The sequence below is a fragment of the Oryx dammah genome, unplaced genomic scaffold, assembly GCF_014754425.2.
Source record: "Oryx dammah isolate SB20612 unplaced genomic scaffold, SCBI_Odam_1.1 HiC_scaffold_11050, whole genome shotgun sequence".
NCBI lineage: Eukaryota > Metazoa > Chordata > Mammalia > Artiodactyla > Bovidae > Oryx > Oryx dammah.
In genome coordinates, this window is record NW_024080444.1 from 11,084,261 (window position 1) to 11,108,509 (window position 24,249).

Consider the following 24,249-nt stretch of genomic DNA (forward strand, 5'->3'; position numbering starts at 1 on the left):
AGGAGGTGGCAAAGAATGAGATAGTTAGTGTCACTGACTCTATGGACATGAATTTGAGCAAACTTTGGGAAATAGTGATGAACAAGGAAGCCTGGTGGGCTACAGCTCACAGGGTCACAAAGAGTCAGACATGACTTAGCGACTGAACAACAACAACTGCATGTCAAAAGAAGTAATTTAGTGGAGTAGTCACTGGGCTTCCCTGGTAGCTCAGTGGTAAAGAATCTGCCTGCAATGCAGGTCGGGAAGATACGCTGGAGACAGGATAGGCTACCCACTCCAGTATTCTTGGGCTTCCCTGGTGGCTCGGTTGGTAAAAAATCCACCTGCAGTGTGAGACCTGGGTTCGACCCCTGGGTTGGAAAGATTCCCTGGAGAAGGCTACCCACTCCAGTATTCTGGCCTGGAGAATTCCATGGACTGTACAGTCCATGGGGTCGCAAAGAGTCAGACACAACTGAGCAACTTTCACTTTCAGTCACTGGTTCACCAGTGATCTTCATTCAGTAGGAGTCAGCCTAGGTTTATTTCAAATTGCATTCTTTCTCTTCCTTTCTCATATGTCCCTAGAAAAATCACTGCATATGATGGTTAGGAACAAGATCAAGGTTAACCTTCAATAATTTAACTGCCTGACAGACAAAATTCAACACTCCTTTGGCAAAGTTAACAGAATTCAGAATCTCTACCATCATTTACCATGCTGTGACAAAAAATGACCAGGCATCTGAATAAACAGGAAAATGTGATCCAGAGTTAAGAGAAAAATCCATCAATGTAAACTGACTCATAAAAACTCCTGATGTTGGAATTAACAATGACTTTAAAATAATTGAGACAAACATGATAAACAATCTATATAAAAAGATAGACCCTTCTTGTTTAATTGAAAGTAAACAAACTTTAAATTAAAGCCTGATATCAGATGTTAAAGTACTGAATATTTCCATAGTTTAGTAAACAGGTCTTATTCCAAGTCACCCAAGTGTTTTCCCTCACCACTGATTCCTGTTCTCACAAAGAACTAAAGGATTGATTCTGGGCATCTGGGGGATGTCAAGATTCTGTACAAATAATCAATATCCTTGGGAAGATTCCCTGGAGAAGGGACTGTCTACCCACTCTAGTATTTGGCCCTGGAGAATTTCAAGGACTATATAGTCCACGGGGTAGCAAAGAGTTGGACATGACTGAGTGACTTTTTACTTTCACTTTTCTTTCATTTATGTCTTTGATATGTCGCACTGATTTTTACTGAAAATCACCCCGGGTGTAAGTAAACACAGAATACATATAAATATACTCTAAGTTATGCCTTTAGAGAGAGGCTCTCCAATCATTAACTTCTATGGGCTTTACTAACAGCTATGTGATATCCCAGGGGTGTCTGTTATTGCTGTTGTTATTCAATTAAGGATCTTAGAAGCAGAATAATAGGATTTTGGAAGGAGAATAATAGGATTTTGGAATCTGATTAGTCAAATATTCTTAATGGAAATATATAATTAATAATTAACAATTCTCAAATATGTAAATATGTTTCTTACCTAATTAATATTAAATACTGGCAATACCAGACCACCTAACCTGCCTCTTGAGAAACCTATATGCAGGTCAGGAAGTAACAGTTAGAACTGGACATGAAACAACAGACTGGTTCCAAATAGGAAAAGGAGTACGTCAAGGCTGTATATTGTCACCCTGCTTATTTAACTTCTATGCAGAGTACATCATGAGAAACACTGGCCTGGAAGAAGTACAAGCTGGAATCAAGATTGCTGGGAGAAATATCAATAACCTCAGATATGACACCACCCTTATGACAGAAAGTGAAGAGGAACTAAAAAGCCTCTTGATGAAAGTGAAAGAGGAGAGTCAAAAAGTTGGCTTAAACTCAACATTCAGAAAACGAAGATCACGGCATCTGGTCCCATCACTTCATGGCAAATAGATGGGGAAACAGTGGAAACAGTGTCAGACTTTATTTTGGGGGGCTCCAAAATCACTGCAGATGGTGATTGCAGCCATGAAATAAAGGACGTTTACTCCTTGGAAGAAAAATTATGACCAACCTAGACAGCATATTCAGAAGCAGAGACATTACTTTGCCAACAAAGGTCCGTCTAGTCAAGGCTATGGTTTTTCCTGTGGTCATGTATGGATGTGAAAGTTGGACTGTGAAGAAAGCTGAGTGCCGAAGAATTGATGCTTTTGAACTGTGGTGTTGGAGAAGACTCTTGAGAGTCCCTTGCACTGCAAGGAGATCCCACCAGTCCATTCTGAAGGAGATCAGTCCTGGGATTTCTTTGGAAGGAATGATGCTAAAGCTGAAACTCCAGTACTTTGGCCACCTCGTGTGAAGAGTTGACTCATTGGAAAAGACTCTGATGCTGGGAGGGATTGGGGGCAGGAGAGAAGGGGACGACAGAGGATGAGATGGCTGGATGGCATCACTGACTCGATGGACTTGAGTCTGAGTGAACTCCGGGAGTTGGTGAGGGACAGGGAGGCCTGGCGTGCTGCAATTCATGGGGTCACAGAGAGTCGGACATGACTGAGCGACTGAACTGAACTATATATACTACATGGGGCTTTCTATGTGCCTGGGAAAAAGGAAGATAGAGAATAAACTGTAAAATTTATTAGCATTTATTATTAGTTATAAATGCAGTAAGAGTTTTAATTATAAATTATATTAGTACTTTTTTTCTTTTTTTAAATTAAAAAAAATTTTTTTGTACTGGGATATAGCCAGCTAACAATGTTGTGACAGTTTTAGATGAACGGAGAAGAGTCTCAGCCATACATACACATGTACCCATTCTCCCACCAGCCCTCCTCCCATCCAGGCTGCCACATAATACTGAGCAGAATTCCATGTGCTATACAGTAGGTCCTTGCTGGTTATCCATTTTAAGCATTGCAATGTAGTACTTTTTACTTTCTAAACATACTCTATCCTTAATCAATAACAAGAAAAAGATGTTTAACATTTAATCCTATTCCTTCTTCAATAAAAAAATTAAAGATAGCAGTACTCTTGCCATCTTATGCCTAAAAGCAGCAGTCTGTCCCTATCTTTATTTGACTTATTTTCAGCAGTTTTCAGAGAGAAAACAGAAGGCTAAAAGCCCAATTTTCATACCTCCTCACTCAATTGAAAATTATATAGGAATTCTCCAATTAAATTTCCAGGAGGTCCATGTTACAGGTGCTAATAATAACACTCTTCTGAAATGCAATCATTTTACTGAAGTTTTGAGAGAAACCTTAGAGATTTCCAATCACCTAAATAAATAGGTTAAAAACGAGCACAAGTTACACTTGTACAAGATAGCAGGAATTCTTTTTTTTTAAGGTTTTTTTTTCTATCCTATTTCCATGAACTGTATATTATTTCCTCCCACCAGGTGGAGGCAGAAAGCCATGCTTGTACAGTCCCACGTAGCTTGGTTCCTCGACATTCAAAATTCCTCACACAAGTTACATTCTTAAACAGAATCTCTATGCTGAAATAAAATCCGAGATGAAGAGTAACCTTAATGCGATCTTTTGTAGCCCTTATCACGTTTGAAAGTGAATAAAAACACCAAAAAGGCATTCTTTTTCTCTGAGGAGAATTAGAGTGAAAAAGGATAGATTAAACAAGGCAAGACAATAAATAGTCATCCACTTGCACACAATACTATTTAAATATGTTCCACTAATTGTACTGTATTCTAATAAGAGAAACAATAAAAGAAGCCGTTCATTACAACTGTGAATCCGAAGGATTTAAAAAACACAGGCACTGCCCCCATATACAATAGCTTAATATATTCACATATTGCATCCATATAGATAAACACTTCTTGTGAAACCTGCCCCCGGCCACTCAGTTCTCACGCCCAGTTTCTTACGTATTCTTCGAGAACAACACCTATTCTACCACCACCAGCGCTCTTTAAAAACAGGGACAGTAATGCTAGCATTATTACATACAGCATAGTTTTCTTCTTTTAATCCAACAACATATTTGGGAGTTTTTTCAAGGAAGAGTGCCCTCAATGTTTGTACAAAAGCAGAAGTATCTTTTTAAGTAATATATACTATGTTATACCATTTGCAATGAAGAAAATGGAGTAGCCCTCATAGTCAATAAAAGTCAGAAATGCAGTTCTTGGGTGCAATCTCAAAAACGACAGAATGATCTCTGTTTGTTTCCAAGGCAAACCACTTAATATTACAGTAATCCAAGTCTATACCCCAACCAGTAATGCTGAAGAAGGTGAAGTTGAATGGTTCTATCAAGATCTACAAGACCTCTAGAACTAACACCCTAAAAAATGTTCTTCTCATTATAGAGGACTGGAGTGCAAAAGTAGGAAATCAAGAGCCACCTGGAGTAACAGTCAAATTTGGCCTTGGAGTACAGAATGCAGCAGGGTAAAGGCTAACAGAGTTTTGCCAAGAGAACGCACTGGTCACAGCAAACACTCTCTTCAACAACACAAGATGCTCAAAACTGAAATCAGACTGACTATATTCTTTGCAGTCAAAGATGGAGAAACTCTATACAGTCAGCAAAAACAAGACTGGGAGCTGACTGTGGCTCAGATTATGAACTCCTTATTTCCAATTCAGACTTAAATTGAAGAAAGTAGGCAACACCACTAGGCCATTCAGGTATGACCTAAATCAAATCCCTTACAATTATCAGTGGAAGTGACAAACAGATTCAAGGGATTAGATCTGAGAGACAGAGTGCCTGAAGAACTATGGACAAAGGTCTGTGACAGTGTACAGGAGGCAGTGATCAAAACCACCCCCAAGAGAAAGAAATGCAAAAAGGCAAAATGGTTGTCTGAAGAGGCCGTACAAATAGCCGAAAAAAGAACAGAAGTGAAAGGCAAAGGACAAAAGAAAAGATCTGAATTCAAATTCCACCCATTTGAATGCAGAATTCCAAAGTATTCTTTGGAAGGAGAGATAAGAAAGCCTTCCTTAGTGATCAATGCAAAGAAACAGAGGAAAACAATAGAATGGGAAAGACTAGAGATCTCTTCAAGAAAATTAGAGATATCAAGGGAACATTTCATGCAATGATGAGTTCAATAAAGGACAGAAATGGTATGGAACTAACAGTAGCAGAAAATATTAAGAAGCGGTGGCTAGACTACACAGAAGAACTATACAAAGAAGATCTTTATGAGCCAGATATTCACGATGGTGTGGTCACTCACCTAGAGCCAGACATCCTGGAATGCAAAGTCAAGTGGGCCATAGAAAGCATCACTACAAACAAAGCTAGTGGAGGTGATGGAATTCCAGTTGAGCTATTTCAAGTACTAAAAGATGATGCTGTGAATGTGCTGCACTCAATATGCCAGCAAATCTGGAAAACTCAGCAGTGGCCACAGGACTGGAAAAGGTCAGTTTTCATTCCAATCCCAAAGAAAGTAAATGCCAAAGAATGCTCAAACTACTGCACAAGTGCACTCATCTCACACACTAGCAAAGTAACGCTTAAAATTCTCTAAGCCAGGCTTCAACAGTAGGTGAATGGTGAACTTCCAGATGTTCAAGCTGGATTCAGAAAAGGCAGAGGAACCAGAGATCAAATTGCCAACATCCGCTGGATCATTAAGAAAGCAAGAGAGTTCCAGAAAAACATCTATTTCTGCTTTATTGACTATGCCAAAGCCTTTGTCTGTGTGGATCACAGCAAATTGTGGAAAATTCTTAAAGAGATGGGAATACCAGACCACCTTACTTGCCCCCTGAGAAATCTGTATGCAGGTCAAGAAGCAACAGTTAGAACTGGACATGGAACAACAGACTGGTTCTAAATCGGGAAAGGAGTACAACAAGGCTGTATATTGTCACCCTGCTTATTTAACTTACATGCAGAGTACATCATGTGAAATGCCAGGCTGGATGAAGCACAAGCTGGAATCAAGATTGCTGGAGAAGTATCAATAACCTCAGATACACAGATGATACCACCCTTATGGCAGAAAGCAAAGAAGAACTAAAGAGCCTGTTGATGAAACTGAAAGAGGAGAGTGAAAAAGTTGGCTTAAAACTCAACATTCAGAAAACTAAGATCATGGCATCCGATCCCAACACTTCATGGCAAATAGATGGGGAAACAATGGAAACAGTGACAGACTTAATTTGGGGGGGGCTCCAAATTCATTGCAGATGCTAACTATAGTCATGAAATTAAAAGATGCTTGCTCCCTGAAGAAAAGCTATGACAAACTTAGTCACCATATTAACAAGAAGAGATTACTTTGCCAACAAAGGTCCGTCTAATCAAGGCTATGGTTTTTCCAGTAGTCATGTATGGATGTGAGAGTTGTACTATAAGGAAAGCTGAGTGCTGAAGAAGTGATGCTTTTGAACTGTGGTGTTTGAGAAGACTCTTGAGAGTCCCTTGGATTGCAAGGAGATCAAACCAGTCAATCCTAAATGAAATCAGTCCTGAATACTCATTGGAAGGACTGATGCTGAAGCTGAAGCTCCAATACCTTGGCTATCTGATGTGAAGAACCAGAAAAGACCCTGGTTCAACCCTTTTCTAATCATGGTCCTTGGAAAAGACCCTGATGCTGGGAAAGATTGAAGGCAGGAGGAGAAGGGGACGACAGAGGATGAGATGGTTGGATGGCATCATTGACTCAATGGATATGAGTTTGAGCAAGCTCCAGGAGTTGATGGGACAGGGAAGCCTGGTGTGCTGCAGTCCACGGGATCACAAAGAGTCAGACATGACTCAGTGACTGAACTGAACTTATATCATTTAAACAATTCTAGATCTTATTAAAAAAAGATAAAAATTTCTAAATAAAATTATAATTGATATACCCAAATTGTGGGCTTTATTACTGTAATTTAAATATAATAATGTACCATCTTGTAAGGTTTTACATTTAAGACTAATCAAGTATTTCTAGGACTAAAAAGAATTGATCCTCAATGACAAGAAGTAAAATCAACTTTCTTATTGCTCATGTGATTAACAAACCACACACTGTATACTGACATCACAAAATGCTAAGTTTAACCAAAGTACTGTACCTCATGATGGGTGCTTGCAAATCCAGTATTTTCCTCATCTCTAAATTTAATGCTGGAGCACACTGTTCTTCCTTAAAATGGGGTGTCCCTTTCATTTGTGGGCTTCCTCTAAAAAAAAGAATAGACAGGATTAAAGAGAAACATATTTAATTCAATTGTATGTACAAATCAAGTGTTCATCCTTTAGGTTCTCAAGTAAAAAACATATTTAAATTCCATTTTAGCAGACAGTATCAATTAGAAATTAATGTGTTTGACCAATGTAACCTGTTTTGGTAGGGGTTGGGGGGTGAGGGGGTTGGTAGTAGAGGGAGAAAAGCAAAGAATCTAAAACACAAACACACACACACATGACAGTCAGGATTAAAGTGAATTCTCAAAGGAACCAAGAGATATCTTATTTTAAATGACTGACTGCCTTTTTCTGAGTTGGACAGCTATGGAACTTATATACCATTCTATCGTATAGTGCATATCCAAAGTGATCCAAATCGTCACCTCATCTTACCTTAGTCCACACCTCACTCTTGCTTTCTATTCTTTAGGTGTGTATCAGACAGAAGGTCAGATTCAGGGATACAATAAGGAGATGTTTTAAGTAAGTGGTAATAAATGGCAAAATGGCTAAATCTGAAAACTCCTTGGCACTAAATGGCTGCACTAGAGCAGCTAGGTCAATGCCAACATAATTGAGCTGTCACACACAACCCCTCAAAAGGACTATGAAGATGTTTTAGAATCTTTATAACCATATGGCACTTGGACCATTCTTTCTCAATGCTTGTGCTAGGATTTAATAGCTATCTGTCTATTCTCTTACTATCAGCTATGATTAACTCAAGGCAACAATTAGTCTGCCTCCATCATCTTTCCATCTTGTTAGCTATAATCCTATAAATCGATTTGTCAATATTACTAAAATTATGTGCAAAGAGTCTAACAAGTTAAACAGCTTTTAAGAGTCCTAGCTTTGAGAAAATTATTTGGATGCTAAGGAAATTATTCAGATACTTTTATTCTTTTTTTTAAAATTCAGATACTTTTTTATTTTTAGGTTATTTCTCATATCGAAGCCTGGTGGGGCTTTATCATCATCCACCTACTGCCATGTGCTGGAATAGCTGATTCTTTCTACATGTCTGAATGGCTAAACTAGCTAATGTTAAACCAAACATGTTCATGTTCAATTAGTATGTTTGACTGATAGTCCTTAGAAGGCCACTATGAGTTATTATCAGTAATTTATAGGACTCACATCTGACTAATTACACAAAACACTGTGATGAATTTCCTGAGACATTCTCCACTTACATATAGTTTTAAAGTTATTTTTCAAAGTAATACATACATATATCGATAAAAAGTCAAACAATGCTAGAAGGCTTACAACCAAGAAAACTACAGAAGTAGTCTTTTTTCAGTGACGAAGCAGCCAGCTTGAATTCTTTGAGCTGTTATCTTTTTTTATTTACTTGCATATTTTTAAACCATGTGTTTATACTGCTTTAGCATCATTAATTTTAGACATTATTAACTTTCTATTCTCATTTACCATTTCCCCCCCATCCTCCCAACATAATTATACCAAATGTTTTCATTATGATGACTATATAAATATGTTTCACTTCTGGGTCAAGTAGTGTTCAGTAATTACATTTCTTTCCTTATATAACTTGCTAATTTTCTTGAAGTTAACTTTACCACATGCCTCCATTTGCTTGATTTCCTTTAAACTTATACCTAATTGTCTCAAACTCCTTAACAGCTCTGACAAAACAACTCTCAATATAATCTTCTATTTGGTCAAACCTGTTACAGAACTTATCATTTCCATTCCCCTCGCCCCCGCCTCTGGAGTCACCCTTCTTTATGCCCAATGGCCTACTGCCTAAGTCTAGTGCATAGCTATCAAATATGATATTTACTTTGTCATCATCCTTATGATTTCTTTGCTTCTTTCCTATGTTGAATCCTTTATTTTATAGATCCCGTATCTTCCTCGGTTCACATATTCTTGGTGCTTCCTGGAAAGGTGCATGAGAAGTAAACTTAGAACTCTCAAGTCTGAAATGTCTTTATTTTATTATGACACGTGAATGAATGCTTGTCCTTCCAAAAAAGACTATGATAAAGTTGTCTGAAAAGGCATTTCTCCTGCTACTGTTCTACATCCTAGGAGGGTCCCACAAATGTTTCTTCCAATGCTTTTACTGAATTTTAAATTTCTGCTATCATACTTTTCAATTCCAGGAACTTTCTCACCGATTTCCCCTTTTTTCTTATAGAATCAATTTTTTAAAATTAGGCAATACCTGTTTGTTTATTATTATCTCCCCAAAGTGTTTTTTTTTCCCTGCACTATTTCCTTTCCATCATTTGCATTTTTAAAAAAGGTTTATTTATTTATTTGGCTGCACTGGGTCTTCACTGCAATGCGCAGGCTTTCTCTAGCTGTGGCACAAAGGCTCTAGAGGGTGCACGCTCAGCAGCTGCAGTGAGCTGGCTCTCTAGTCACAGCACACGGGCCTCGTTGCCTCATGGTATGTGGGATCTTCTCCAGCCAGGGATCGAATCTGCATTCCCTGCACCGGAAAGCAGATTCTCAACCTCTGGACCACCAGGAAGTCTCATCTATTTCCTGTGAGTTTCCTTTTTTCTGTTGTGTGTGTGTGTTTTACATTGGAAACTTTCTTAAGATGGCTAACAATCCTTGGCTAACAATATTTCTTCATGTTTAACAGGTTAGTAAGAAAAAAACAAATTATATGCTCTGTGTGTTTAAGCTGGGTTGTCAACTGGTGGGCCTCAGTACACTGGCCAGTTAAGTCTTCCAATATGATAGCCTGTTGGGTCATTCATCTGGAGTGATTTAATTTCTCCAGGAAGAATCCCTCAATCCTGTCTGGGATATTTAAGTATGGAAGCCAGATGTCTGGAGCAGAGCAAGGGAAGAAAGCTTGACATCTTATCATTCAGCACAACAACTTTCACTTAATCACCATTTTTAGTTTAACATCTTATCCTTACCCTATTCTGTGTCTGGAATTCCTCTGGTTTAACAGACAGTGTATTTCCTGTCTCCTGTGAGGTAAGAACATAGAAATTCCATTCCTTGTTCAGATTTTTCAAACAATCCCCATTTATGGCCCCCTATATTCTGTGATATTAGGACCTGAGCCATGCTAGAGTTCTGATCAAACAAGCTGTTGTTCATCAATATCACATATGCAATCATAGGCTCTCAGGTTTGACATTCTTGAGTCATTCATTCTTACTCATCCAAATTTTTGGTTATTGGTTAGATATTTCCAGCTGTCATTAAAGGTGGAAAACAGAATTTCAACTTTTCGTTCTAATTGCTGATTTTCAAGAAAAAAGCAGAGGTCTTCCCTGGTGGTACAATGGATGGGAATCCGCCTGCCAATGCAGGGTACACAGGTTCGATCCCTGGTCTGGGAGGATTCTACATACTGAGGAGCAACTGAGCAGGAGCACCACAACTACTGAGTTCATGTGCTACACTACTGAAGCCTGGGCGCCTAGAGCCTGTGCACCACAACAAGGAGGAGCCACTGCTTGCCACAACTAGAGAACGCCAGCACACAGCAACGAAGATCCAGCGCAACCAAAAAGAGAAAAGTGGAAACCTCATTACCCAACTTTAAACTGGAAACTATTTTCCTTTATATAAATACTTTCATTTAGTAAAGCTAAAGTATTAAGCATTTTATAGCAAATTTAAGTAGATTCTGACTTCTCAGTAACTTTCACTGCAAAATTAAGAAATATATTTCACAGTGTAGTTTGCATTGCTTCCTCCGGAAGTACTAAAAGGCAGGCAACTGTTAAAATCACAATAACAAAAAAATTAACTTTCTGATCAAAAATACTATTACTTATAATTCAACAATAATTTGAGAACTGCATCAGATTTTTGAAAGGGCAGGCTTCCCTGGTGGCTCAGATGGTAAAGAATCTGCCTGCAATGTGGGAGACCTGGGTTCGATCCCTGGGTTGGGATGATGCCCTGGAGAAGGGAATGACTACCCACTCCAGTATTCTTGCCTGGAGAATTCCATGGACAGAGGAGTCTGGCAGGCTACAGTCCATGGGGTCATAAAGAGTCAGACATGACTGAGCAACTTTCACTCATCCATGGAAGATGAGGCGGGAAGGGTAAGTTAAAGTCTAACTATGAAGAGCACTGAATGCCAGAAGGAAAAAAAAAGCAGTAAATTTAGCATTCACTAAATATGAGTACACAATAAGTTCTGCAGACATTTTCTCAATTGACTGACCACCATCCTTTGAATCAGGCATTATTATCTCTATTTTTCCAGAAAAGAAACTGAAGCTTCAGTTTATTAAGAATTCTGTTTATGGTCACACAACTAGTAAGTGAAGGAGTTGACATGTGAGCCAGTGGCTTCAATTCCAGGTACTAAGAAACTGAAAACTAGTAGAATTAAAGAGGTTAATAATAACCTTTGTGTACACAAAGAAATATTACAATGAATGCCAAAGAAGGGGTTAGGGATAGGGTGGGGAGGAACAGTCTGGAGATTACTTAGGAGACTATTAGCAAGAGTACACAAAGGCATCTACTGGCAGTGGCAATAGAATGTCTTTTCAGACAACTTTATCATAATCTTTTTTGAAAGGAGATAATAAAAGCATACTGAGAATTATAACTCTTACTCAGTAACAGAGGCTTCTTAGAGACAGACACAATCACACTGTATGCATACCTGATTGTCATTTAAGCTACTGAAAAATAATGTATTTTTAATTCTTGGGCACATAAAATTGTGGTTTCCTGACCACTTAAAATGAGGTAGGGCCATGTGACTTGTTTTGGCCTATAAAACACAAGGGGAAGTAATTTGTGTTACTTCTGGGCAGAGGATTTAAGAGCCAACACTTAGCACATTATGCTCTGCTTTAATCCTCTATCTCAGGGACTTAGCTGTCATAAGCTTAGCTTATGACATATAGTACAGCTGTCCCTTGGTGTCTGGGGAGGACTAATTTCAGGACCCACCATGCATATCAAAATCTACTGATACTTAAGTCCCACAGTTAGTCCCCTTTATCTGTGGTTCTGCATTCACAGATTCCACTAACCATGTGTCATGCTGTACTATATGTTTATTGAAAACAGTCCACTCATAAGTGAACCTGCACAGTTTAAACCCATGTTATTCAAGGTTCATTTATATACTATGTCAAATAACTATAAGAGTTATTAGACTGTGGTCCAGTAAAACCCAGCAATAGCTTGTGATTATCATTCATAGGTGATTTTATTCAGTATGCAGTCTGAGGAGCAGAAAGAAAGAAGAATTAAGAAAAATGAATGTAGCTTAAGAGACTATGGGACATCACCATGCATACCATCACACATATAATGGGAGTACCAAAGGCAAGGCAAGAGAAAGGAAGCAGGAAGAATAACTGAGGAAATAATGTTTAAAAATGTTCCAAATATAATGAAGACATGAAATCTACTATCCAATGAACATAGCAAACTCCCAAGAAGGATAAATTTAAAAAGATTCACACCAAGATAAATAATCTGTAAACTACTGAAAGAAAGAATCCTGAAAGCAACAAGGGAAGTGACTTGTCATATACAAGGGATCCTCAGGACTTCCCTAGTGGTCCAGTGGCAAAGAATCCATTGTGCAGTGCAGGGGACGTGAGCTCAACTCCTGATTGGGGAACTAAGATCCCACATGCTGCAGAGCAACTAAGCCTGCATGCTCATTCATGAACACCTTATCGCCAAATTCAGACTTAAATTGAAGAAAGTAGGGAAAACCACTAGGCCATTCACGTATAACCTAAACCAAATTCCTTATGATTGATTATACAGTAGAAGTGGCAAATAGATTCAAGGGATTAGATCTGACAGATAGAGTGCCTGAAGAACTATGGATGGAGGTTCATAGCACTGTAAAGGAGGCAGTGATCAAGACCATCCCTAAGAAAAAGAAATGCAACAAGGCAAATGGTTGTCTGAGGAGGGCTTACAAATAGCTGAGAAAAGAGGAGAAATGAAAGGCAAATGAGAAAAAAAGGACATACCCATCTGAATGCAGAATTCCAAAGAATAACAAAGAGAGATAAGAAAGTCTTCTTAAATGAACAATGCCTAGAAACAGAGGAAAACAACAGAATAGGAAAGACTAGGATCTCTTCAAGAAAATCAGAGATATCAAGAGAACATTTCATGCGAAGATGGGCACAATAAAAAATAGAAATGGTATGGACCTAACAGAAATAGAAGATATTAAGAACAGGCGGCAAGAATACACAGAAGAACTATACAAAAAAAGGTCCTAATGATCCAGATAACCATGATGGTGTGATCACTCACCTACAGCCAGACATTCTGGAGTGTGGAGTCAAGTGGACCTTTGGAAGCATTACTACAAACAAAGCTACTGGGAGTGATGGAATTCCAGCTGAGCTATCTCAAATCCCTAAAAGATGCTGCTGCTAAAGCGCTGCACTCAATATGCCAACAAATTTGGAAAACTCAGCAGTGGCCATAGGACTGGAAAAGGTCAGTTTTCATCCCAATTCCAAAGAAGGGCAATGCCAAAGAAAGTTCAAACTACTGTACAACTGCGCTCATTTCACATGCTAGCAAGGTAATGTGCAAAATCCTTCAAGCTAGGCTTCAACAGTATGTGAACCAAGAACCTCCAGATGTTCAAGCTGGATTCAGAAAAGGCAGAGGAACCAGAGATCAAATTGCCAATATCCGATGGGTCATAGAAAAAGCAAGGGGATTCCAGAAAAACATCTACTTCTGCTTCACTGACTACACTAAAGCCTTTGACTGTGTGGATCACAACAAACTATGGAACATTCTCAAAGAGATGGAAATACCAGACCACCTTTCCTGTCTCCTGAGAAACCTGTATGCAGGTCAAGAAGCAACAGTCAGAACCAGAGGTTCAAAATTGGGAAAGGAGTATGTCAAAGCTACATACTGTCACCCTGCTTATTTAATTTCTATGCAGAGTACATCATGCAAAATGCCTGCTTGGATGAAGCTCAAGCTGGAATCAAGATTACTGGGAGAAATATCAGTAACTTCAGATATGCAGATGACACCACCCTAATGGCAGAAACCAAAGAGGAACTAAAGAGTCTCTTAATCAAAGTCAAAGAGGAGAGTGAAAAAACTGGCTTAAAACTCAACATTCAAAAAATGAAGATCATGGCATCTGGTCCCATCACTTCATGGCAGCTAGATGGGGGGAAAAATGGAAATAGTGACAAACTTTATTTTCTTGGGCTCCAGAATCACTGACTGCAGCCATGAAATTAAAAGATGCTTACTCCTTGGGAGGAAAGTCATGACCAGGCTAGACAGCATATTAAAAGGCAGAGATATCACTTTGCCTACAAGGGTCCATATAGTCAAAGCTATGGTTTTTCAGTAGTCATGTACGGATGTGAGAGCTGGACCATAAAGAAAGCTGAGCTGAGCATCAAAGGAAGAACTGCTGCTTTCAAACTGTGGCACTAGAGAAGATTCTTCAGAGTCCCCTGGACTTCAAGGAGACCAAACCAGGGTTAGGGTTTAGGGTTAGGGTTTTCCTTCCCAATCCTAAAGGAAATCAATCCTGATTATTCACTGGAAGAACTGATACTGAAGCTCCAATATTTTGCCCATCTCATGTGAAGAGCCACCTCACTGGAAAAGACCCAAATGATAGGAAAGATAGAGGGCAAAAGGAGAAGGGGGCAGCGGAGGATGAGATGGTTAGATGGTATCATAGACTCAACGGACTTGAGATTGAACATACTCAGGGAGACAGCAAAGGACAGGGAAGCTTGGCATGCCGCCATCCATGGTAGCAAAGAGTTGGACGCAACTGAGAAATGAACAACAACAATGAATGAAAAGATAATTCTATATCTACATTATGGACTCACAATGCATAATGATGTAATGTGTGACAATAAGAAAAAATAAGAGGGATGAAGTTGTACAGGAACATTGCTTTAGTATTGAAATCAAGTTATTAATTCAATCTAGGTTGTTTAAATGTAAGATGCCAAGTAATTCCCACGGTAACCACTGAGAAAAACTAAAAATATACAGAGAAAAGGAAATGAAAAAGGAATCAAAATTAAACACAAAAGAACTGAGGATCAAAAAGGATATGACACATGAAAAACAAATAGCAAAATAGCAGAATTCCTTTCTTACCATCAATTACTTTATATGTAAACAGATTAAACTCTCCAATTAAAAGACACACTGACTGAATAGATTAAAAAAATATATGATCCCACCTCTAAGTTTTCTATAAGAAACTCATTTTAGAGCAAAAGAAATAAGTTGAATATGAAAGGATGAAAAAATATTTCATGCAAATAGTAACTAAGACAAAGCTAGGTGGCTGTAGTAATATCTGACAAAATACTTTAAACAAAAAACTGTTACAAGAGATAAAGGACACTGCATATTGATGAAAGAGTCAATCCAGCAAGAAGACATAACTATTATAAACAGATAAACTTTTAATAACAAGAGTCCGAAAACTTATGAAGCAAATACTGAAGCAAATGAAGGGAGAAATAGTTCAAAAGTAACAATTGGACACTTCAATACCCCACTTTCAATAATGTACAGTACAATTAGACAAAAGATTAGTAAGGAAATCGAGAATTTGAACATTATAAATCACTCAGACCTAAGACACATACCAAACTACCAGGTAATAGCAGAATACACATTCTTTCACAAATGTACATGAAACATTCTCTAGGATAGAACACATTAGGTCACCAAAATGCCTCAATACATTTAAAAAGACTGAAATCATGCAAAGTATCTGATCACTATGGAATGGAACCACATAGCAAAAACAGAAGGGAAATTAGAAAATATACGAAAATGTAGAAATTAAACAAGTCTCAGAGACCGCCAACAGGTTAAAGAAAAGACCAAAAGGAAAATCAGAAAATCCTTTGAGACTAATGAAAATGAAAACACAGTGTCACAGAGGGCAGTAAATGCAGTCGTCAGAGGAAAATTTACAGCCAAGATGCTTAAACTTAAAAAAGAAGAAAAATCTCAAATCTATATCCTAACTTCACACCTTAAAATGAACTAGAGAAGAGCAAACTTAAAGAGGTAGATGTGACTTACAATGAAACTAGCAGAAGGAAGGCTATAATGAAGACTGGAATGGATATGAACAACAACAACAAAAAACCCAGAGAACTGGAAAATAATAGAGAAAATCAAATAAAGCACAGGTAGTTCTCTGAAAACATCAATAAAACTGAAAAACCTAAAGGAAAAAAGATTCAACTTACTAAAATTAGAAATGAAAGAAGGGGCATTACTACTGACCACAGAGAAATAAATGGATTATAAGAGAATTCATATATTTAGTGAACCTGAATTTCCTTCTTTTCAGAAAACACATTGTCAAATGTCCAGTGGAAGTAGATTATGTTTAATAATTCAAAAGGCAACCCAGACAATGACAACTGCAACTTACTGAAGACCTACTAATTCACTGTTCTTATCTTCCAGATGCACAAAAGCAAAGAAAATAACTGAACAAGCATCTTTTCCAAGTCAATGCCTGCAAATAGTAGGACACATATTGAAACCCAGGTGTCTCTAGTTTCAAATCCTATTCTCCACATCTCTAAACTGCTATGTATTTATTAGAAGGAATAATACTAAGTTCAATATCACAAAAAAGAATGAAAAATGAAATTAGCCATTTTTAGAGTTTTGTTTTTACTGATGTATTTTTCATGAATTAAAAGCAAAGTTTCACTATGCAATTAAGTAAGGGCTTCCCAGGTGGCGCAGTGGTAAAAATTTCACTTGCCAATTCAAGAGACAAGGGATCCCTGGGTCTGGCAGATTCCCTAGAGAAAGAAATGGAAACCCATTCCAGTATTCTTGCTTGAGAAATTCCACAGACACAGAAGCCTGGCGGGCTACAGACCCATGGGGTTGCAAAGAGTCAGACAAGACTGCGCACATGCGCATGCACACACACACAATTAAACTCTGCTGCTGCTGCTAAGTCGCTTCAGTCATGTCCGACTCTGTGCGACCCCATAGACGGCAGCCCACTAGGCTCCTCTGTCTCTGGGATTCTCCAAGCAAGAATTACTGGAGTGGGGTGCCACTGCCTTCTCCAATGCATGAAAGTGAAAAGCGAAAGTGAAGTCGCTCAGTCGTGCCGACTCTTCGCGACCCCATGGACTGCAGCCTACCAGGCTCCTCCGTCCATGGGACTTTCCAGGCAAGAGTACTGGAGTGGGGTGCCATTGCAATTAAACTCAACAGGTATTTATTTCAACAAAGTCTATTTGTGCAAGAAATCTCAAATACTTTAAATGCCAGCTAAAGAAAACAACGAGGTGGCTCAGATGTTTGCGCCTACAATGCAGGAGACCCAGGTTCAATCCCTGGGTTGGGAGGATCCTCTGGAGAAGGAAATGGCAACCCACTCCAGTACTCTTGCCTGGAAAATCCCATGGACAGAGGAGCGTGGTAGGCTACAGTACCTGGGGTCACAAAGAGTCAGACACGACTAAGCGACCTGACTTGACTTCACTTCAAAGAAAACAACATGGCAGATGATCTGATAAATCTTGTGGCAGAGGGGCCAAGAGGGGTATGGAGGGCACAATAACACAGGGACATGGGACAGGAATTTCAAAAGTACAGTGTTTTCCTAGCAATGCAACTTACCCAAGGCCTATCTTTCCTTCTAAGTATAGCTCAAATGTCCCTATCTACAAAACTTTCCCTGACAATTCCAGCATCTGTGGCTGAAATGCTATTAATATTACCACTTTTAGGGATGTTCACTTGGCATTTGCCATTTTATACTGCTGTTAAATACTTATTTCTTCATTAGCATCTTATACCTTTCCAGCATCAGGACAGCTAATGTCTTACAAATGATACTATAGCACACAATAAGTATTTGATGATGATAATGAAAATGAATCTAATTTCAGATTTTCACATCTTTTCTTTTTCCCCAGTTTACTGAGGTGTAACTGACATAGAACCCTGTATGAGTTTAAGGTGCACAACAAAATGATTTACATATATATTTTAAAATAATTACCTCAGTAAGATTAACATCCAACATCTCACATAATTACACTTTTTTTTCCCTTGTGATGAGAACTTTTAAGATCTACTCTCTTACAACTCAGATTATCAAGTTTTAAAATGTCTGGAATGTGTTAGACTTGATCCAGCAAGTTCTGGCAGTCTGAGGTGAATTCTGGACCAAAAGGCTTTGATTCTCCAACCAGAGTTCTGGTAAGGCTCAGGATGTTTTCTTTCCTCAAACTCCATACCTCATATGGCATCATTCTGAGTCAATCTAATTGTTTACCAGAATGTCAGTAATGAAAGCATTTTGGGATGAAATAAAACAATGATATCTTAAATGTGCTAAAACATACCCAGTGAAAAAAGACTAAAGTTGACTGACAAGGTCATAGATGGTCAGTCACTTTATTACTATAACAGAACACTGGTGCCAAATTAGCCCTCCAGATACAATTGGAAAAAAAAAAACAAAAAACAACTGGACAAAATAAAAGAAACAGTTTTCAGACAGTGCATAACAGGCAGCACAGGACTGTACTCCTGAGTGAAGGGAGGCAAACAAAGCTTTCTGGTAGAAGTCACTTTTGATATTACCATGGAAGTTAGGAGAACACAAGCATAATACAGCAGTCTTGTTAAGTTGAGCAGAAGAAGATTAAAGTTTAGGGAAGCAGAAACAGCTATTTGTGGAACAGTACAAGAGAGGCAGGAGATACAGAAAAAGAGCTCTGGAAACCAATATAGGTTCTCCTTAAATGTTGCTAAATACTAAGCTATGGTGTATGTAGGGAAACTCCACAAGGTCAGCCAAAGAAAAACCTCCAGAGTTTCAAGTTGTAGAGCTCATAGAGGGCTTGGGGAAATCCTAGTTCTGACCAGATCAAAGAGACCTGTTTAAAGACCCAGGACGTTAGTATAGAGCTCAGAAGTTCTAATGTAGCCTAAAGGTTGAATCTGCCCTAAAAATATATAAATAAGCTCCAAAAGGATCAAGAAAATCTCCAACTTAACTGCTCTCCAAGACAAACCTCAACATTCTTTAAAACAAAAGAATAAAAATCAGACACTCGATACTTAATACAATGTCCATCCTCCAATCTTAAATGTGATATGCCCCAGCACTTCAACTCCTAGGTATTTATTTACTCAAATATAAAGCTAATTGGAGAGTGAAACGAGACTGGAATCTGAAAAAGCAGACTAGGTTCACAATTTCACTCTTTACTGCTTATATGGCTCTCACTATTTGTGCATTGAATATAATTTTTTAAAGATAATACTCCATTTACAGTTGTCACAAAATATTGGATAAATTTTCTGTGCTGTTCAATATATCCTTGAGTCTACCTTACACTCAATGGTTTGTATCTACTACTCTCTCATGCCTATATTGCCCCTCTCCTCACAGGTAACCAGTAGTTTGTTCTCTTTATCTGTGAGTCTGTTTCTTTTTTGTTATATTCATTAAGTTTGTTATATTTTTTAGCTTCTGCATAGAAGTGACATACAGTATTTGTCTATCTTTTTCTGTCTTTCTGTCTGGTTTATTTCACTTAGCACAATGCCCTCTAAGTCCATACCCTCTAAATCTGTGATCTCTGTATGGATATCAAACCAGTCAATCCTAAAGGAAATGAATCCTGAATATTCACTGGAAGGACTGATGCTGAAGCTGAAGCTCCAATCCTTTGGCTATCTGATGTGAAGAGCCGATTCATTAGAAAAGATCCTGATGCTGGGAAAGACTGAAGGCAGAAGGAGAAGGGGACAACAGAGGATGAGATGGCTGGATAGCATCACCGACTCAATGGACATGAGTTTGAGCAAACTCTGGGAAGCCTGGCATGCTGCAGTCCATGGGGTCACAGAATCAAACATGACTGAGCGACTGAACAACAACCTGTTCTAAGATAGAGCATGGCTCCCCTGGTGGTTCCGTGGTAAAGAATCTGCCTGCAATGCACGAGACATGGGTTCGACCCATGTCTGCAACCCACTCCTGTATTCCTGCCTGGGAAATCCCATGGACAGAGGAGCCTGGGAAGCTGCAGTCCACAGGGTCATAAAAGAGTGGGACATGACTTAGTGACTAAACAACAACAAAGACGGAGCATATGAGAAAAGATAGGCAGTCTGAGAGTTAAGATACTGTCACATAATTTGACGATGCTGAGATACTCTAGAAAAACTCACATGATAAACTCATAAGATTCAGAAAAGAGAAGCAAGAGACAATAGTATTTCTAAAATTGAGAAGATGACTGACTACTGGTCTCAACTATGCTGCCTCTATTCTTTAAGACTATTATAAACCACTCCAGATCATTCATCCTTTCTTTTTTCTTAAATCCCTAACTCCCCAAATAAATCCAAGAGTAACAGATGACTAGATTGAAAGAGGATTGAGGCAGTGTAGTACTGGTGGTTAAATACACAGATTTTGAAGTTACAACATTTAGGTCTGATCCTGAGTGTGTCATTTACTAACTTGGCCTCTCTGATGCAAGTAACTGTCCATAACTACCTCATCAGATTGCGACAGGGATTAAATGAATTTGAAAAGTGCTTAGAACAGTGTCTTGAACTGCATAAGTGTTTACAATGGCACAGATAATAATACACTCATTAAAACTAAGTTTTTTTTCATTTAAAAATTCCATACAATTTTTAAAGGTTACCTTCCATTTAGAGTTATTACAAAATATTGGCTGTATTCCCTATGTCGTGCAATACCTCCCTGTGTCTATCTTACATCCTATAAAAACTAAGTATTTTTTTAAAAACTCCCCTCAAATCAGATTTTAAAAACCTAAGCCATATAATCCTGCAAAGAACTGAAGAAGAAAATATTTTTATTCCCATTTTATAAACAGGTTCTACTAGAAAAACTAAGAAACTTACTAGACTAAAAAAATCCAACTAAAAAGTAGTCTAGCACACAAATATTCAATTGGCCAAAAAGTTTGCTAGGGCTTTCCATCAAATATTTTGGCCAGCCTAATACATAACAGACTGACTAATTTGCTCTGCAAAACTATTCCCGTATAAGAGATTTTATTCCATTTTATGTAGTAGTTACTAGAAGTTAGACTCTAAAAAGAGTATACTATCAACTCAAAAGCAAAAAATGTACAACATACAGTATTCTTGCCTGCGAAATCCCATGGACAGAGGAGCCTGCCAATCTATGGGATCACAAAGTCAAACACGACTGAGCAACTAACACAGGAAAAGTGTACAAAAAATAGCAGTTGTCCATATTACTTTTTCCATCTACTAGGTGCTTATCTAAACATTTAATATGCATGATCTCATTTAATCCTTAAAATAATAACAACTGCTATCTCATTCTACAGATGAGGAAACTGAGGTTTTAGAGGGATTAACTTGATAGAAGTCATACAGCTGAAAAACAGCAGAACTGACATTTAATTCCAAGTCTATCTGACATCAAAGGCTATATCCCCTTTCATTATTATTCATGCTGCTCTAAGGCAATGCATACTTTATTGAGGCTCACATACTAAAAAATCTTCAATACAATGAAGATCATCCAAGTCAAAAAATAATAATAATGCTCTTTACTTCTCTAGCTTAACATATGCAGTCAAACAGCAAAATTCATGCACTGTTGGATACTAGTTAGTATTACAAGGTAAGAAACTTTTAAAAACCTTTGGAAAACAAAAAATGAATCTCAAAATACTGTTTCAAAACATTGGAAATACATGTAAATCATGTTGGTGAAATGAAGTGAACTGTATTTTTCACTGTTTCCAGAGATGTCATTTACCTCCCCTGCCCATCTAGAAGAGAATAATAATAATAATCACCTATAAGGTGACCCTGTTTATCACTTTTTATTTACAGGAACGTGTCTAAATTGAGAATTAAAATGGATTACAAAAAAAAATAAAATGGATTACATTTCCTCTTATAAGATTGCTTTTACCTATTTATTTTTGAAATCTTTGTGTTTCTTAGCCATTTATATGACTCCTTCATATAAAAAATAGTAAGCCTTGGTCCTATTGACTGCATAATTTTCCCCCAGTTTGCTACTTTTAATGTTTGTCTGTTTTATCACTGTTGATTTTCAGAAATTTAAACTTTCATAAAATGAAATCTATTTTCTCTTTCACTTCTTATATAACCAATAACATCTGTCTTCCACCGTCTAGAAATGTGATAATTCATTTATATTTTCATCCAGTTTTCATGGCTTGATCTTTTTTTTAAAAAAGGTGTCGTACTTGAAAATTATGTTATTTTATTTCAAAAGTTCTTTCAATGAAATGTTCTTATTTCAAAAGGCAAACAACAACAACAACAAAAACTATATAAAACATACTGAACAACATAGATTAAAGATCAAAAGTCCAAGTTCCTTCAAATCCTTTTGGGGCTACATGCTTAGTCTATGCATATACTAAAATATACAGGAAAAAGTACCTATAGTTTACTGACATTTTACCTCTTCTCTTCATAATCTCTTAGTTCATACATCCCCAATAAAGACTGCTGCTGCTAAGTCACTTCAGTCGTGTCCGACTCTGTGTGACCCATGGAGGGCAACCCACCAGGCTCCCCCGTCCCTGGGATTCTCCAGGCAAGAACATTGGAGTGGGTTGCCATTTCCTTCTCCAATGCATGAAAGTGAAAAGTCAAAGTGAAGTCGCTCAGTCGTGTCTGACCCTCAGCAACCCCATGGACTACAGCCTACCAGGCTCCTCTGTCCATGGGATTTTCCAGGCAGGAGTACTGGAGTGGGGTGCCATTGCCTTCTCCTCCAATAAAGACTAAAGAATGCCAAAACTAGAGTATATTAATAGTAATTCTGAATGTCCAAGAAGGGAGATAGTATTGGGTTGGCCAAAAAGTTCATTTGGGTTTTTCCATAAAACATTACAGAATATATTCATCCAAGATTTCCAGACTTACTATAGAATTTTTTTTATTCAAGTGACAGCAGTTTGAAGACTTGGTAATTTCTGAAACAGTGTTTTCGGAAATGCTGTCCCAGCACTTCAGACAACCCTAAACTGCAACATTTTGTGAATACAAAGTACGCAAATCAAATATTTAAAAAATAAAAGATAATGAACTTACTTGGGATACACTGGTTCATAAAGGTACTTGTCCCCTCTTGTAGATGTTATGTGAAAAAACAAGATGTAGCCATTTGCCGTCTGAAAGATAAATTTTATTTACCATGAATTAAAGGGTAAGGCTATGATTGTAACCTTAATTTTAATTTTATTTAAAGTATTTATTTCAAAGTATTTCTTTCTTTGAAAATATTTTACTCTTAAGAATACTCTTTTGAAGATCTACAGCTAAATTATCCAAGTAAATGAATCACTATGTTTCAGTATAATCTATCTTGTTCATAAAGTAACTCATGAAAGGAATTTATAGGTTTCAAAATATTCCATAGGTAATTGAAATTAATAATTTATAATAAGCTGTAGACATTAGTATTCTAAAATAGCTATTATTCAGGTAATAGATGGCTATTTTGCAAAATATACAGACTGTTCTGAACTCTGGATTAATATGGTAAAATTTTTCTGAGTTTTTAAAGCAATGACATCACCAAATGGTAATAGTATGATGAAATTCAACATACTTTATACATTTCAAAATCAATAAATTAGCCTGATTTACTACAAAATATACTCTTGAGACAGAAGAAAAATAGAGAAACTTCAATTTCAAAAGTTTGAACATCAGCTAATATTTCTAAGTTAGCAAAATGCTTCAAAATGTATTAACTAGGTCAGAAAGAAAAATACCATACAATATCACTTATATATTGAACCTAAAATATGACACAAATGACACTTATTTTCAGGGCAGAAACAGACTAACAGATAGCTAAAACAGACATGGTTGCCAGGGTTAGGGATGGACAGACTGGGAGTTTAGGATCAGGCAGATACAAATTGTTATATAAGGAATGGACAAATAACAAGGTCCTACTGTATTGCACAGGGATCCACATTCAATATTCAATATCCTGTGATAAACTATAATGGAAAAGAATATGAAAAAGACTG

At 37.6% G+C, this 24,249-nt stretch overlaps 1 protein-coding gene across 1 annotated transcript in view; it reads right to left on the reverse strand.

Annotated features, from left to right (window-relative positions):
* LOC120860222 (guanine nucleotide exchange factor subunit RIC1-like) overlaps positions 1 to 24,249 on the reverse strand; it is a 140,785-nt gene that overhangs the window by 47,149 nt on the left and 69,387 nt on the right. The window contains exons 3-4 of the mRNA XM_040236005.1: positions 23,300 to 23,379; positions 7,063 to 7,170 (exon numbers count right to left, since the gene is read on the reverse strand). Coding sequence (XP_040091939.1) covers positions 7,063 to 7,170; positions 23,300 to 23,379 — 188 coding nt within the window. The remainder of the gene's footprint in view (positions 1 to 7,062; positions 7,171 to 23,299; positions 23,380 to 24,249) is intronic.